This window comes from Oculina patagonica, chromosome 2, assembly GCF_052425735.1.
Source record: "Oculina patagonica isolate OP01 chromosome 2, crgOcupat, whole genome shotgun sequence".
NCBI classification, from domain to species: domain Eukaryota; kingdom Metazoa; phylum Cnidaria; class Anthozoa; order Scleractinia; family Oculinidae; genus Oculina; species Oculina patagonica.
Window position 1 is genome coordinate 39,332,839 of NC_135759.1, and position 18,485 is coordinate 39,351,323.

General features: G+C 41.5%; 2 protein-coding genes across 2 annotated transcripts in view; both read left to right on the top strand.

Annotated features, from left to right (window-relative positions):
- Positions 1-5,551: 5,551 nt before the first annotated feature.
- The window catches only part of LOC144644638 (uncharacterized), a 30,503-nt gene continuing 17,569 nt past the window's right edge, over positions 5,552-18,485 (top strand). Inside the window, exon 1 of the mRNA XM_078504171.1 lies at positions 5,552-5,998. Within this exon, the coding sequence (XP_078360297.1) occupies positions 5,673-5,998 (326 nt within the window). The 5' untranslated portion in view covers positions 5,552-5,672. The remainder of the gene's footprint in view (positions 5,999-18,485) is intronic.
- Positions 10,607-15,829, top strand: LOC144644656 (uncharacterized). The gene is made up of 7 exons (XM_078504188.1): positions 10,607-12,471; positions 12,574-12,783; positions 13,313-13,442; positions 13,715-13,866; positions 14,325-14,398; positions 14,575-14,719; positions 15,174-15,829. The coding sequence occupies exons 1-7, from the start codon at positions 12,234-12,236 to the stop codon at positions 15,503-15,505; spliced, it is 1,281 nt and encodes a 426-aa protein (XP_078360314.1). The 5' UTR covers positions 10,607-12,233; the 3' UTR covers positions 15,506-15,829.

The window sequence follows — 18,485 nt, forward strand, 5'->3', positions numbered from 1 at the left end:
TAAAAATGTTAAAAGTTTTTAACACAGTTAAGTGAAAAGCCTCAGTTGAACTTTTAACATTTTTTAAAAATCCATATTATTATTAAAAACTAGCAATTGTACTTTGCAATTCCTGCGTTTTGATAGGTTAACAGGCAATGGTATATGAGCTCATATATTAATCATCACAAATATGGTAGCCGATACGCGCCAACGATAACAGCTGGGGAGCTCAAATATTACAATTCTTTAACCCCCGCCCCCACTTCTACATTTCAGTGCCAAAAGTATCGCTAGTGCGGCTAAAAATTGTTTTGTCAAGACAAATTGTTTTATCAGGATCGTGCTTGATGGAATAATATGATGTAGAACTTTCAACGAAACTCCTTTCCCAGAACCGCTACTAGTAGGAGAGGTTCGCAGCCTGTTAAGATTGTATTTGACAGGCATCTACCCTCCGACGTCTAAAGAACAACTTAAAAAGCACCATGAAGCAGGATCGTCTGAACTGCCTAGTTAATTGTCCCCGCAGGGTTTTGGCCCAGAGGCCAAAACTCGAGGAGGCAGTAACGATAGGTTTTTGGCTCTGAAGTGTACTAAATGCGCGGAAACGGATAACCAGCTGGGGCGCTGTTTAATGGACGGCTTGGACGGCTTGTACGGGGGAGAAAGCTAGGTAGAGCACAGGTTCGCTGCACGGCACTCGTTACTCAATGCCAGAGGTACAGGGTCGTTAGCTTCTAGATCAGTCGGACAGTATTTCAGCGGCAGTAAGACACTCAAGGTTTAGGAACTTCTTCTATCTTCTTTATTGCATCTGGACTAAACAACTCTTGACAGCTGTAGGTAACTCGCATCTCGTAGGTAGCTCGAGGTAATTCAAAGGTAATTCAAATGTTGTACAGTACAGGGCTACTTATATATGCTCAAAGTGCGATCAATAATGACAGGTGAACTACAAGTTCAAATAAGGATTTCAATATACATCTAGTTTATCAACATCGATCTCTAGGAAGGAAATTGCTTAACACTTAAATCTTCCGTTCAAAAAGGTTTCAGGATATTGCTTAAGATAAAGGCAAATAATAGTGTTACTTGTAATATGCTAACCTCGCATTTTACAGAAGTCTGAATATAATTAGATTACTGACATAAAGCGAAATACAACGAGAAACTGCATTAAAGATCAATAAGAAGTTCATTTCCATCTTAAGTTGTATAATTATATTGATGATTCTCTATTTACAATGACCTCTGCAAGACTTTCCTTATAGTACGTGCTTGATTTATATTCGAGTGCTCTGTTGTGCAAACAACAGAGCTTATTGCTAAGGTTTTGCTTAGTTTGCAATTCCTAGTAGATTGCGGATGAGCGGAACTGATTTACGATAAGATCACTAATAGATCGGAAATTCCCATAAGGAAGGTAAATAAGTTATAATGAATCTTGCTTATGGTCAAGGCTAAATCAACAGATGACATCGTAAGGTTAAATATATTTTACAATTCCCATTTTTCGATATATTTTCTAATATTTAAATCGCATAGGGAGAGTTTGAAGTCTGCGCGTATGATCTGCTTCATTAGTTCTCCTCTGGGAGAATAGGGCCTTTTAGTATACTGAGCCTGAAGCGTTGCATCTCAGATGTTACTCGGGCTGTTTTGCCGACGCTATACATTGTCCGCACATTCCTGCATCCGATCTTATGTACAATTTTTGGATTAGCCAACGACCCTTTCAGCACACGAGCTTCTTTGCAGATTTCGTCCGTGTCCGTCATTCTGCCCTTTGTCCCAGGTGATGAAGTTGTCCACCGGAGTTAGGCAAGTCGTCGTGCTTGATCCAGTGTAGACTGTCCTCAACGAATCTCTGGTTTTCTGTAATCAGTAGTTTTTTTATGGTGCAGAGTGATTAGAAAGGGGTTGGTTTGTTGTAGGGGTTTTCCTTCCCCTTGGCAGCTGCCTTCTGGGCTGACAGGTGCTATCACCTGGGTTTTAGTTTGGAGTTTTCCATCTCCAAGATGGGCCGCCTTCCACAGCTTTTGAGCCCCACCTGCCCCTTTCACCTCGTCTGCAGCCTAGATGTGAGCCAGCTACCTTGACGTAGTTCAGCCGGTGGGTCGACACCGTTGCCCGGGGTGTGGCCGTTGCAGTGCATGCAACTTCGAGGAGCCATACGTCAGAGCTGGATGCTGCGTATGAACCAGTGCAGTTTAGCCACCCTGAGAGTGAAACCGCCTCCCTGCAAAAGTACTACCACTCACAAACACCCCATACACCCCCGTCTGCGCGTATAATATCCGTATATAGTATATACCAGAGAAAATCTCGATTTGCCCAAAGTGGGCGCGCAAATAGTATCGGGAGTTGCGCAGAATGCCCGCAAATAGTATCGGGAGTTGTGATAAATGCCTGTAAGATGATTGGTCAATGATGACGCAAGATGAACGAATGTCTGCGTGGTGATTGGGTGATGATGACAACCCATCAGCGTAAACACGTGCGCACTAGACAACAACGCTGCAACAAATTCTTGCAAACGTTGATAAGAGTTGATTTCCAGCTTGAAGTAAAGATGGTTTGAGGTTTTATTCGAGGCCTATTCATTTCACAAGGTCTGAAAGCCGAAAGCTATGCAGTCATTGAAAAGAGTTCGCTATAACTAATTCGCAGAGAAGTAAGAAAATCCACATTTTCACTTCTGAGTGGTGCTGTCTACAAAGCCCCGAAGACGAAATTTGTCTAGGAACGCGTACGAACATATCTACCAATTTGTCCGCGATTTACGATAAGCAAGCCTTAGTCCAATACCGCGACCGCGATTTACCAGGCACAAACTACTTAGCCACCACCGGAGACAAAAGTCTTGGATCAGTCCACCTCCAGTAACAGATTTTCGGTATCCTTTTATTGTTAAAAGTTGATCATTCTCATGTCATTCTTCAGTCTCTTCATGTTTGGGCTCTCAGCAAAAATATATAGAAAACAGTTTTGCTCAAATGGTAATTTTCAGGAATCGTTTTTGCTGTTTCTAAAGTTTATCCTCGCGCGCTAAGATCTAGACTTGGCACAGTGAAGCGAGTTCACATCAGTTGTGAGTTCGAGTCCGCAAAGCTAAAGCGGCCCATTGAGCGACGAAGTCGCGAAAACGAGCGACGCAAGTCGCGAGAGGTCGACCTTCGTCCCGGCGTGTCAAATACATAAAGACAAACGACTTTGTCTAAAGTCTAGCTGAAGTCTTGCTGAGATCAGGTCACTCACCACAGAAAAAAATGACAAAATGATGTCAAGATGCTGCAGTCGCGCTGTTGTATTTTTCAGAAGAGAAGGCGAGAAACCATTAGAAAACACAAACCGCCAGGGAGTGTTTTCTTAATATTAAAACATCCCAAACAGAAAATAAATTTCCAAGTCAATTGAATAGACAGAAGAGCCAAGATATCAAACGATAGAATTGACTGTAGAAACGGATGAACAGAAAATAAAACCTGATTAACAGCGGGGGCAACCTAGTGTCAACTATTTCTAGTTTATGCATTGTTGTCACAAATCGATTACGGACACACCAGACACTGTTTTAAAAGACATTTTGGTAAATTTGAGTAAGGGGATGTGCTTGACTTATATCGCGAGGGGGGGGGGGGGGGGGCCGGGGGACCAGGCGGACGTGAGACGGACGACACCCGCAGGAAGAGGAAGCGCACGGAGAGAGCCGGAGGGATGCCGTCGCGCGGGCGGAGAACAGCGGGGGCGGAGAGCGCGGGGGCGCAGCGCGAAGACGGGAGAGAGACCCCGAGACCCCGGACACGAGACGGGGAGGCAGAACAGACGCGAAATCCCACGTCAAACACCCGAGGTGGACGCATGCACACACCCGAAGAAACCGAGAGCACCCGACGACCGACACGAACGCGACGACGACGGCGCGCGAGGGAGCGACCGGGAGCGCGGGGGGGGGGGGAGGGGAACCGCGACCGAAGGCGGGGGCACGGGTGGACGAGGTGGCGCGGAGAGACGAGAGGAGACACGGTCGCCACCGTGCGACAGGCCCGAAGCGGCGCCGCACGACTGGACCGAGTGGAACACGACGCAGCGTCCCGGGAGAGGCGACCAGACGGGAGGACCGAACCCGGGAGAGGGGCACCGCCCGAGGGGGACAGACCGGAGAGCCAGGACACGGGGCGCCCCCGCCCCGGTGCACACCCACCAACAAGGGGCCACCCACCGACGCCGTGCTGGCCACCAACCCCACGCGGACGACCGAAGGGGAGACGACGAGACGACGACGGGCGGGAGGGAGGAAAGGGAGGCGAGAGGTGGAAGAACAGGAAGAAAGACGCGGAAAGGCAAGAGGGAGGAGGGGGAGAGGGGGGACGAGAAGAGGCGGCACGAAAGAGACCAAGAGGGAGGGGCGGGACGGGGAGGCAGACAGAGAGGAGAGAAGACAGACGACCAGCGAGGCGAGGGCAGGCAGAAGAGCCGGGACAGACGCGGAGAGAGACCGAGAGGAAGGGGGGGAGCGGAGCGACGGGAGCGAGAGAGACGACGGCGCCGAAGGCGGCTCGGGCGCGGAGGAGGGGGCGAGGGGGAGGGCGAGGACGGGGGGAGGAGGAGGGAAGGCGAGAATCGGAGGAGAGGGAGCGGCCGGGAGAGCACGAGAAGGGAGAGGGAGGAGGAGGGGGAGGGGGGGGGAGGGAGAGGGGGGGGAGGAGGGGGCCAGGGGCGAGACGAACGAACGCGAGCGAAGGAAGCGAACCGAATGCGAAGACGTGGAGGAAGACCACGAGAGAAAGAGGAAGGAGAGAGACAGAGGGGAGCCCCAGACAGAGGGCGCCCGGCGCCGGAGCGCCCGACGAAAAAAACCCCCAAAAAAAAAAGAACCCCCCGACAAAATCCACCCTACGGGCTGCGCGACTGTATTCTTTTGGCCCTTCACGCAATCTTTGCCTCAAAAAGTTCTGTGATGCAGATTCCTCTTATCTTTCTTCTTGCTGCCAGTGAGTGTCTTTAACCACTGCCTGGCTTTCTTGTTGCTGGTGATATCCATCTTAGGCCGAACGCACTACCCAAATCTCTGATTGCTATTTATAGCTTAGTATATTGCCTTTGAATTTTATCGCTACGTTCGGGGGGACACCATACCGTGTCGGGGGATCTGCGTACCCTTCTGCGCGACGCCAGACTGCTCTTCGGGACAAGCTGCACGAATTCTTCTTGAAACATCTCTAACGGTGTTCACTAACACTAGCGTTTTAGCTGCTGTGAGGCAAGTTGAACGATACACACAGGATGTGCCGTACTGCAACGTGCCTTAATGCACGGGGCAAAAATTCCGTACTGAGAAATTAGTGATGTTAGAAGACCAGCGTTTTTTACCCGTTTTTAAAACGGTAGAAACATTGTATCAATATGTGCGTGGATGACGGGATCAATCTGCAGCGGAACTGAGCAATTTACTTGGCTCATTTAGGCGCCATGGCTCACGATTGTACGTTTTTCCGTCCCGGCACACGAACGCGCCACTGCGCGCGAAACGTGCAATTTCCCCCTTAGGACCCCTCCCGTGTCAAGTTAAAATTTCTTCATTTCCTGGGTCCTGGAAGCCGGAGGCGGGATGACTTTGTGCTTTGCATTATTCATGACAAAAGAAGTGATGTTGTGTAATTCAAAGGATAGGATGTGAAAAGCACAAAATGGGTGCCGCAACAGAGTTACACAGGCTGGTGGATTTGGCCTTACGTTCTCCGGACGCTGGTGTTGTAAACTTCAATCACCTTCACACACTGCTGCACGCCATTTTGAACCACATAGGTTTGAGCTACGATCCGCGTAGCGGAGTGCTAAATACTCAACTAGCTGATTCTTCTGATCAGGCAGATGACAAAAGCACTTCATTTGAGCAGTCAAATGGAAAAGACAAAGCGGTCACAGAAGTCGATGACTACAGTCGAGATGAGAATCCTGTTGTCGATTCTGATCAGTTACGCTCGCATCTTGACCAAAGAAGTAACCTCGACAGGTAAAGATAATCTTCTTGTTTGCGATAAATTTATTAAAGTTCAGTTGTTCGAATATGCAAATAGCTTAAGCTGTTAAAATGGTAGCTAATGGTGTTTATGTGACACGCTTTTGTTAAATCTCTAAAACCAGGGTTTGTTAAAAATACACCGGCTATCTACTTGTAAACTTAGGTCAGCGAACCATCGCACAAAACAACACAACAATTTGTTCTGTTTATCCTTAACGGGCTGAGTTTTAGTGGTGTCCTTTTGATGGAACTGATGATGAATGTTATAAATTATTCAGGTACCGTCGGCTATCGTTTTAATGACACTTCTTTCAGCTAAAAATGCTAAAATGACTTACTGATGGCTAATATAGAACATGAGTTTCAAAAACTTCCTTTGACATCGAAGTTTTGCTCTTCGTAATTACGGGAAATGCCACATATTCTTAAACGGATTTCCACTAATTGCATGTTTTATTCAATAACAACAATAACGATAAGCGATTGAAATCCCAACAATTTTGTCATAGCCGGAGGGTTTTTACTAGTACTTGAAATTCTATTTTTAAAACTATAAAACCGGCTGCTGTAACTTTATAATCTTTTATAGTTTGAGAAACAAGAACGCTATTTCAACAAAGAAATCGGAGATCTTTGGATATGTTGACGGTTCGAAGTGCTTGTCGCTGTGGAAACGGAGCAAATTAAATTTTAAAGTTTACATTGCCCTGAACGATACAGTTTATTTGTCATTTGAAGGTTCGCCTGTATTTGAGTTTCATTTTTCTTGCAAGCTTGACCGTAAGCTTTATATATCAACCATAAACCGCCTCTGTATCTAGTTCAGTGTTCAAAATTTTTGGTGAGAATTTGACATCTGTTTTGGAGGAGGTAGAAAAGGTTTCAAACCTTAACTGATTAAATTTTATTATATCAACACGTACTTGACAATGGCTACAATAAAACCCACCACACTATTGTTTTTTAATTAATTTTTAACAATTGTTTTTTGACATGTTCCTGTTGCAATTATTGATTTCAATTTTCTTAGCCAATCAAAGGGCCAACTATGACAAGTTTCATATAGTAACAGTTTCATTTAAATGATATATGGTTGGATTTTATCCATCCCCCAGTGAGACAAACTGAAGTTGTGTTCTGTGAAGTATAGAATTTTTAGTTATACAGTAGAAATGGCTAAAGCATTTTATTAAAGCAACTGTTGGCCACCTCCGCTGGATAACACTCCCTGAAAGGGGCTTTTCAGGGCTAATATAAACACATACTAAAACAAATAATTATTGTAAAATGAACATCAGGTGACTACAGTAAACACCCGCGTATAAGAACCTAGTGATTTAAGAACCTACAGGCTGAAATTGGGCATTTTAATACCCAAAAATATAAGAACCTATTTAGGCTGACAAAGAACAAAGGCAAAAAAAAAACACTCTTATTTTGTAGCCAAAATACTGGATTTTAATTGATAGAAATTGTGAAATTTCTGAGAAACCACATGAAAATTATTTGTTTAATTGAAAATCTTTTAAATACAGAGTATAGAATACTGTATAAAATTAAAATACAAATGTTAAATCATTATGACATACTAGTACTACAGTAGCTCTCTGAATGGTATCACTATGACAACTCCTACAAATAAGAACCTAATCAGCCTGAGTTCGGAAAAAAAAAAGATAAAGTCTGTCTCTGAGCCATGAGGCCCATACAGCCGGAGCTTATCCCGGTTTCAGTAGCACTAAGCGACTGGGAGTATTACTACTCCCCCCTGGATGGGGTGCTAGTCCATCGCAGGGTTACCCCCCAGCAGTAAATTCGCCGGTACCCATTTATACACCTGGGTGGAGAGAGGCACTGTGAGAGTAAAGTGTCTTGCCCAAGAACACAACGCAGCGCCCCAGCCAGGCCTCAAACCCGGGCCGTTCGACTCGGAGTCGAGCGCGCTAACCATTTAATAGGCCACCGCGCCTCCCACAAAATATAAGAACCCATTCAGCCTGAACCCAAAAGTTCTAGGTTTTTATACGTGGGTGTTTACTGTAGTTGGCACTCACACAGGAAAAAATACCCGATTCCCATATTGGGATTTTTCAATAAATTCCCATTCTCAAAACCCAATATTGGGTGTTTTGTGGGAATTTACATAAAATTCCCAAGTTGAAAACCTACATTGGGAAATTATGGGGTACTAAAGACCCAATGCTGGGAGTTAATTGGGATTTTTTTTAGCCAATGCAAGGGGAATATTCCAATGTTGGGAAACCATAAAAAATTCCCAACGTAAAGTCCAGTATTGGGCATTAATTGGGTACCAAAGTCCCAAAATTGGGAGAAAGAAAGTTTAAAAATGGGAAAATGTAAAAATTCCCAAAGTAAAAACACAGTGTTGGGTATTGACTGGGAGAGAAAGAAGCAAAATTGGGATTTGAGTGACAATTTTTCATAAGATAAGTAGGAACTATCCAAAGTTGGATATAACCTGGATTTTAATAACTATTCCAACTCTAGAAATTTAGTGCGAACATGAAATCCACAATAATTATTTAACTACTCATATTTGAATATCACATCGTGGGTAATTGTACATCATTAAATAATTTTCTAAAAATGTAAACATTATGTTATGGGGTGTAACACTCACATTAGCCATTCCAAAATTGGGGTGTTTACCTACTGGTTCTTTCTAACAACTCGTATCATGGAGTGTTCAAGTCTACAGTTCTTTGTAGATCCTATTGTTTCCTTGCCAATTTCCAGTACAAATTCCAAGTATGCTCTTGAAGTGCACTTGTTGAGGTCGTGTACCTTCACGCACCCAGAGGCCTGACTGTCTACCCCAGCGAGGATGGGGCACAAAGAATTGCACTTGAACAGTTTTGTTCCTCATGTGTATTGCCAGAGCGAGCCCCCGCCATGGCTCTGGGTCATCACCTTTTATGAGTAACATGTCGCCCACTTCTGGATAACAAGGGACAACCACACTCGTAAGTGGAAAATGTGGCCTTTGGAAGTCAACAAGAATGTACATGTTTGGATCAGAAAGATTGTCAGGGTCTGGGAAAAGCATAACTTTTCGCTGGATACTTGGTGAGAGTAGAATTATCTCTGTAGCAGATGGAGAAAGAAGGGCTCCCTTGCCCCACTGGTAAACTCCTCTTTCAGAGCCATTCATCACAGGTTGGAAACAATCTCCCACAACAAATATATGATTCTTACCATTAAGAGTTGTCCACAGAAACTGAGTAATGTTTAAAACACCCTCATGTTCACCAGAAACTATGACATTCTCACCTACTCTGTAAAGAATCCCTCCATTCTCAGTGGTGAAATAGATACTGCGGCATTCATGTGCAACATCACTAAGGCAGTTACCCATTGGGTTGTCATGACATAGGAGCTCCATCATGACATTCTTCTGGGTTTCGTTGGAAAGATGAACAGGTTTCAATGCTCCAACCAGGATGCCACTTGTTTTAGAGAGATCAGTTTCTTGGTCACTTAAGTGCTGGATGGTATTTTCCAATTCAACTAGTGATCTGAAATGTACTTTCTCTGGATAATCAACGATTTCTTCCGAACCAACTTCTTGACATTTAAGGGATGAACGAACCTTAAGAATTTCTCGTCGCAGTTCTGCACGAGCAAATGTTATTTCAATGTTTTTGTAATTTGTTGATATTGCAATATACCGACCAACTGCACGCTCAAAGTTATAGCACCAAAAGTTGTCCGGAGAACCAAAATTTAATACATCATCACTTATGTGAGTTAGGTTGTGATTGACAACATGACATCGTGTTAAACCCTGGCTTTCTTCAATCAAGATGTTGTACCTTACAACAGCTTCATGAAAAATTGCTGTCGAGTCAATGGTCCACCCATTTCTTCCTTGGCAATACAGGTATTCAACAATTCTGGCTAAACACTCCCATGCTTCAAAGTGTTCTTCAGGAATAAGGCCTCCCAAAATGATCTCTGAGATAGGAAAGGTAAATTTCTGAAATTCCTCTGCTTTCCAATAACCTATTCTGGAAAGTCTGCTTGGATATCTAGAAGCAAGAAATTCTGCAGTCCAGGGTACTTTAGACAGCCTCTCCTGTAGTTTATGCTGATTGACAATTTGATTGTCCAAAAGGAAATTTAAGTGGTTTCTTATAACACCAAGAGAAACACTGTGCATAACATCAAAAACACAGTCTTTGCGGTAATCAAAACCATATAGTGCATGGAGACGGTGAAGTGCAGACAAGCCAGTAAACCCTGATTCTTTGGCCATTGCCTGAGCTACAGTTTTTCTTTCTTCATCTTCTATGTTTTTTAATGTTTCAATTTCATCATCCATGTTTCTCTTTGGCCAAGGATATTTGGCTGATTTTCTGTACTCTCCATAGTAATAATGATTACTGTTTGGATCCAAAGTACTACCACATTTGCAGCGACGGCAAGGGTTTTTGCCACAGAAGATTGCTTTACAAATTTCGCAAATAGCAACATGGTCTCCAGTAACACATAAAACAAGGTGTCTTAGTATTGCTGGCCCCGCAGGGAACTGGGGCAATGAAAATCTATAGTCAACTTCAATGCCATCAATAAATCCATTTTCAATGTCATCAAGGATAGGTGACAAAAAGGGATCAAAAGATATTGGCCGTCTCTCAGGTAACAGATATGCAGGTACAAAACCAACAACAAATATTTCTGATTGCTTTTGTCTGTCCTTCTTGCTCATGTTTGCTATCTGCACTTCAATTGCTCCTGATCCATGATTATATTTGCCATCAAATGGTTGAAAGCCATCCCAGTGTAGGATGTATGCAAGATTTCTCGGATCTCCGTTTACTTTCTGAATAGTATGTGCAACTGTGACTGTACAGGATTGACAGGTTACCAGCTTCTGCCCCCCATCAGTATCAGGTGAAGAATTAATTTGCTGAACAGAGATAACTCCTCCACAATTGAGACATTTGGCAGGTACTTGCCATTCCTCCTCGGGGTTCCAAAACCATTGAAGTTCCGAGAAACGTTTACCATCCCATATTTCTCTTTTGCTTTCAAACCCTCAACCTTCCCGATTTTCTTGTCCAAGCCAGTGTTCTTTTTCGAACCAGTGACCAAGAAGTTTCTTGCAATAACTAGGATCACTTGCCCAAAGATTAATTTTGGGACCCAAACCAAGATAGTAATATGGAATAGTTCCTTTCTTGTTACAGTGGGGACAGAGCTCGTCTTCTGATGACATTAAACCGTAGTGACATCTGTGGCTCTCATCAAGGCAAATCATGTACTTTTTTGCATCTCTGTAGCCAACAGAGTGCAGTAGCCGCTCTGCATCTTTCCAACATTTTGGCCACAAATGGATATGCTAACGAAACCCCATAGCAAATAACTTCTTTCCCCAGTCCAAGATATGATCAAATCCGATGTTCGACAGCTTTAATTCAAGCTGCAACTGCAGCGCATCAAGGATGGCATCTACTATCTTCTCAGTTAGCACTTTGGTGCAGTCTGGTTCATCTTCATGCGAATCACTCACTTCTCTTTCTTGGAGAGTGTCAGAATCGACAACATTAGAAATTGCAACCGAGTCATCAAACATGACTTGGTCTACGACATTTTGATGCTCAGGCGATGATGTCTCCATGTCCAAAGCATTTTGCTCCAACACACTTTCCTCTTCCAATGAATTCAAGCTTGTGTTTGCCTCTAAACTGCTATACGCGGAAAGATGAAATTCGCGTGTACGATGTCTGAACGCGGTTGATCTTGAAACAGCTTTGCCGTTACAATCACTACAACCACAGTGCACATGTTCTAAATGAGCGTCCTCGCAGTCACAAAGCCAAATTTCCCACGTTTCACCGCAAAACGGCGAAAATGCCATCGTCTGGTCACATTGTCTTTTGATGTCGGCTTCAAATGAACGCCACAGGAATTAACAGAGTACCAAGGTTAAGTTGTATGCTTCTTTTCTTAAATAAAGCCAAGTTATTCGCTTTTCGACAGTACAAAAACATTGTTTTTGTGTTGCAATATTTTGCAGTAAAGATTGCGAAGGTTGCTACCAAGTACCAATCCCCAGACTCATCCCAAACCTTTATCAACTGGGCGCGAGTAATCACTAAGCCAATGAAATGCGAGAATTTTAAAGGCGGGAAAAAAGCGCCAATCAGCAGCGTCAGCGCTAGTTTTGTATTCCAGTCGTGTAGTTCTCGGAAACATTTCCAAGATGGCGAGCGAACGGGTTAGTGTTCGTCCTTCACGGACTCCACGTACATGTTCACCTGAAGAAATGCTAGTCGAATGCCAAAAGGAATTCGAAAACGACACGGAAAGTGCGAGCTTGGACGATTCGTGTTCAATTTTAACCCAGTCACAACATATTTTTCCTGTTAAGCTGAAGAGAGAAATGGCCATGGCCCGTGTTCCCGCCAAAAGTGAATCCTGCCCAAGCAAGAATGTATCAGGTTATTTACGGCGTTGTTTTCGTTTCTTATGATTTCTTGTTTTCGTGAGGTAGCTTAGTATCGTGTTTAAGATATAAAGACATTTTATTCCTTTTTTAACAGAATGGTCTATCGCAGAGGTAAAGGAATGGGCAAAGAACACGTTTGCGAGCGACTCTATCGCAGATAAGTTTGAGAATGAAGAGGTCGATGGCAAAATACTGCTATCACCAACTGTACTGTCCGTACAAGCCATGGAAGCTCTAGGACTCGATACCCTCGGAAAAAAAGGAAAATTCCCTGAAGCGCTAAAGGAGCTTAATGGTTCCCCAGGTATGTACAACCTTGTATTATTTATAAAACGTTTGGTTTTGTTGTTGTTTCAGGCAATATATTAATAGCTTTTCCCGTCAATTCAACATTATTTTTTCACTCAGAATATGGTCGAATAAGATAAAGATTAGAAATTATAAATTTGAGACATGAAAATAGCTCTAAATAGCTCTCCTGATCACTTATGCAGTAAACAGTCAGGATATGATACAGAACTGAAATGCCATATACCGTTCGAGCCCCCGCAAGCCCCGAAGGCCCACACCGAACAACAACACCGGAGCCCCCCGGAAAGCCCCCCCACCGGAGACGACTGAACAGGGCAATGGCGTGCGCAACGCGACACACTCCCGAGGCCGCGAAACGCCCCGCAAGCCCCCCGAAAAGCCCCCCGCAAAGCCCACCCAAACCCACGAAGGAAAGCCCAGGGCAACCGGAATCTACGGTATCTAAATTTTGATTAAGGGAGCTCTTAAGAGACCACCATTATTCGTTATGGTTAAATTATTCTCGTTTCCTTTTACTTCAGCTGAAGGTACTAACTTAGAATCTCGGGCATCTTTGCCTTTGCTGGAAAATAGACTGGGATCAGGCAGACCTAACGGAAAACCAGACATAAAAACACTGGATCCATCTACAAAACAAATTTACCTTTCAGTGTAAGCAGTTTATATTGCTACTATTATGTGCAATGTTTTCTACCAATAAATGAAGAATAGTAAACTATTTAACAGCTTTGTTCTCTGGCATTCGTGTCATATTGCAACAATAATTATAAATAGCTGACAATTCTTAGCTGTTACCAATGTTGGCATGCACTATTTTCGCAATTTCATTAATGACATGAGCAACATTAGGACCTTATGAAACCCACAAAAAAATGATTACCGTATGCCTGTAAGTGGTAACAGATTATTTGATTATTTCATAGGCGAGCAAGGATCCGCAGGGCGACAGAGGATGAATTTCCTGGAAACAGCATCCCAACATTTAGAAGCAACCCTGATGCAAAAAAACGGTTGGAAAACTTGGTGAAAGTGCTGGCAAAAACCTGTACCATTAAAGAGATTGAATTTGCAGAAGGTAATTTTATTGTAACCCATAATAATAACATATCATTTATTAGAAATAACTACAGAATGATGAATTAAAGGGGCATTAAAGATTTGCAAGAAGAAACAGAAAAACACTTTGAATATGCTTTGCTTTTTCATTAAAGTTATGTAACATAAGTGCGCATGTATTTTCTTTATTATTACATCTTTGTAGTATGTTGGAGTTAACACATCAGGGTTCTGTTACAAAGAACTTTGCACCAGTAGAATTTATCATGCATATGTGCAATTGAAACACTATTTAATATAACATTTAGTGCTCTTGAGGTTGTTGGGTAACTTTTCCAGCATACAAAAACACAATCTGACATTTGATAGGTGATAATAGGTAATATACATGTACTAGAAGAGTTGGCTTTTGTAAGAAAATTTTTTGCCTGTGTCGAAAGAAGTAATTAATAATTATTATGTTAATTTTCTCAACAGATGGTATTAGGTCACACATCATGTCAGTGTTAAACGAAAGGAGACGCATGGTGGCTTTGGGGCACAGCTATGAGGTACATGTACAAATGCACTTTTCAGGGGAAAGAAGAATTTGTAGTCTTAGTTGGGCATGTGTTGTTGCATATATACATATTATACATGTTATCTGCACTTTTTCCAGCAGCTTAAACATGCTTTGTTCTTGTAATATACGCATACGTAACTGGATTCTTGTTTCAACATGTTTTAGAATAAGCGGAAGTCTGGTTCAGACTCTTCAGCTAGTGACAGTGAGCCCCTTCTAAAGAAATCAAACAGTGATTCTACAAATGCAAGCTATTCAAGTTGTGATAACAGTGATGAAATCTCTGAAGAAGGAGAGGTACACGTAGATGGTAATAGGTCCACTTCTCATTTACTTTTTCATTCCATACTAAAAGAATACTTAGTTTCTTCAGAGCATAAGGTTGATTTTTTTTTAAGGTCTTGTGTTAAAGTGCACCAAAACAACCAGGCCTGGTGTAGGATACAAAACTATAATAAAATATTACCAATGTTCTGCACCCCATCATGACCATGACTTAATTAAATTAATCATGAAAGGTCAACTGCTTAGTAGAGTACAATCAATATCTTTGAAAACAAATGACCCAGAATTTTGTTCTAGTGCACTTTCTACTTATTGATTTCTATTATATCAAAATAAAGTATTACAGTGATGTTTTATTAAGGTCCCTCCCTTCAGTGACATTGGGTTGCTATTTGAAACAATGTTAACTTGTCCATGCAGTAAAAGGTGCAAATGCATACTTTGCAGATTTTGATTGAGTTTTTGCATTACTATTTCAGTGGGTAAACTCACACTTAAAAGCGCAGAAGTTATCCTAATGGTTGCATTTGAGGAAAAGAAAATTCGCGATGTGAAACTGCATGGGCAGATATTACCCTCCTGTCGATTTCTGAAAGTGTCTGGTGTGAGAGGAAAACCTAAGCCGATGGTGTCAAAGTTCCTTTCTCAGGCTTTAATTGATAAGGGATATGTCTGTGTTAGTGACTCAGCCGACTATGCTAATTTAACATTAAGTGACGTAACTCTTCCTTCTGACAAAGACATCCGAGAAGATGTGAAAGAATGGGTAAAATCAAACCAGTGTGAAAAAAATAGAGAACGAAGGTTATGATCCTCAAGGCAAATGATGCTAGGGTTTTGCAATAAGTTTTGGAAAGTTACAGTGTAGTCTGATCTACAGTTAATCACTGTCCAAAATACATTTGTACCAGGTGCCCAGCTAATTCAGTTGATTATATGTGCAATGTAGCCATAATTGCTTTGCGAGATTTAGATAACATCCATAGGTCCCTTTCTTTTAGTACTCATTTGGACCACAAATGAACAGTTGAGCCAAGGAAGGTTAAATGGACAAAGGGGCAGCAGTGCTTGCACTATTATATGTATAATGTTAGCAGAAATGGCTACAGAATCTTCTGTACTATCTCTTCCACATTTGCGAAGCCTAAGTAAGAACTGGTATTTTGCCACATCAGAAGCAATACGCAAAGGAAATAGCATATATGACAAACACATTGCTTCACCTGGCACTCGATTAGATGTTGAGGAAGTAAAATATTTATTTAAAACAAAGCTTAACAAAGATGTTGATGTTTCTGAAGCAAAATCAGTTTGGTTGTCGCCATTTACTGATCCCATTGCCTGTACTTTTCATTTTAATCTTCAACAGTTTTCTCTTAAGAAAGGAAAAAAGTTTGCTATATTCATATGTAACTGTAAGTCAGTGTTGATTGTCAGTGAAGGAACCGGGTATGTGTTGGTGATAGATACTCACTCTCACCCTGATTTAAGCAGTGGATCACTTTTTATTTATGGGAAAGCAAGTGACGTTGCTTCATATTTATCCAGGAAATGTATGTATCAGGGCAAAAAAGTTGGAACACTCACTGAAGTCTCATTTACAGTAGTTATAGATTAAAGGTTCTTGTAGGAATGATTCTATAGAAGTCAAATATTTCAGGTAGAATGCCTTTAACTGTGCTGGCCTAAAAAATTAAGTGTACCAGCAGTATTCTTGAGTACTAATTAATTAAGGCAAATTAAGGAATAAAATCTTAAAGGAGCTATGTCAGGGAATAAAAACAAAACAGGCAAATGTTCTCAAGTTTGTCATTCACAATCCATCTTAGCCAAGGTCAGTTGAATTAATCCGTCGTTGTTTAGTTTTAGATTTTTATTACCCTGTTGGTGTTTCTTCGATAGAAAACTATTATTTTGAGGTTTACTTCAATTATCTAATCAGGAAAAGACTCAAAATACCATGACAAAGCTCCTTTAATTTAAGCGAGTATGTTATGTATGTGGTATATTTCCCCATAATCTTTATGGAGTAATTGAAATCATGTACTCTACCGCACTTCGGTATGATAACCTGGCCTTTAGCCCTAGCATCTAATTTCTGATTTGAATTTCAATACAATATGCATATGCAGGCCAATGAGAATTCAGTTTTGATCATCAAAGATTTTAAAGTTTATTTTAGTGTCTCCAAATTATTGTGTACACTGTACAAGAAATACCGGTACTTGAAACCAGCGGAGAGAATTTTTAGTCTATCAGTAATGTTGATGAAGGGGCTAATTAAAAGGTTAATGGCAACCAGATAAGGTCAGATAACAAACTCACAAATTAAGCCGAGAATCAGTTAGATACTGGGAAATAATGACAGTGATGTATTTGGAAACAAAGCTTCGGAAACAGTTTGTTTTAGGAACAGGTTTTGGAGAATTTAACTTTTGTACTTTTCATTTCAATCTCTCAACCGATGTTTTCAAAGAGGGGAGTAGGGAGTCTAACTTAGAGATTCTTCCATAGTGAAAACAGTGGGGTAGTTTGTGTTTATAGGAGGCTTGTGGAGTTGTGTTTTTTATTAGACTATTTAACAAATTGAAATTTAATGCTTAAAGAATGTAATTGTTGAAGTTCAGTTTACCTGTAAAAAAATCATAATAATAATGAAAATTAATTTGCAAACATGGATAATTTTAATCGCTCCCAATTGTCACCAGTTTTTTTAATGGTATAAATAGTAATTCAGTAGCATCCTTCATGTATACAGTGCAATCCAGGTACACTGAACTACAGTGTAGTAATTAACACCAATGTTAATCTTTTTATGATTGTGATAAACACTTTTTGTTTTACAGCTAGCATTAAATTTTTGCATGCCATAAAAGGTGCAAATTACCAGTTCGATCAACTAGCACTGTATGTCATGATCAGCTACCAAACTACAAATGTGTACACTTGTCTTGTTGAATTGTCTATTATTTTTGTGCTGTATACAGAATTACTGTTTGTACTCAGGTGATGTTGCAGTAAAAACATGATTGTATGAAAACGCTATTCTAATGTTCATCATAGGTAATAAAATGTTAACAGTTTTGTTTACTGACTAGCTTTGGATTATACACATTTATAATTGAGCAAAATAACCATTTTGTGAATCAGTTTGGGAAATTTGCTTCCACTTCCCAATATCCCAATTGTTGGTAATAATTAATACCCAAGACTGGGGAAATTATAAATACCCAAAATATGAGTTTTGATACCCAACAATGGGAAAGTCATAAATCCCCAAACTTGGGAATGTCCAAAACCCAACGATGGGAAAATTTCAAATAACCAAACTTGGGAAATTATAATACCCGACAAAATTGACATTGGGAACAGTCTCATTTTCCCAAGTAATGTCAGCTTTGGGATTAAGTTGGGTATTTCTAGAAAACCCAACAAATTCACCTTCAGTTCCCAATAAGGGAATTTGGTATTTTTTCCTGTGTCAGTTCCTGTAGTGAGCCTTTTTTCATACATGAGGTACGAGTCACACTTGAATCAAAATGTTTACACCAAAAGGATTCCTGGGTCATCAGGTTACCAAGTGGGAATCGTATCTACTAGGCCAGCAATGACCAGCTGCCAGGATTCTGAATGTTTTGTCTGGAACCCTAACCCCAATATAAAGGCTAACCGCAAGCAACCTTAGCTAAAGTAGGCTAGCCAGAGAGATATTAAGGCTAACGGCAGCACTATTTAGGTTATCTGAATGCTATAGGTAGGTAGGTAGGTAGGTAGGTAGGTAGGTAGGTAGG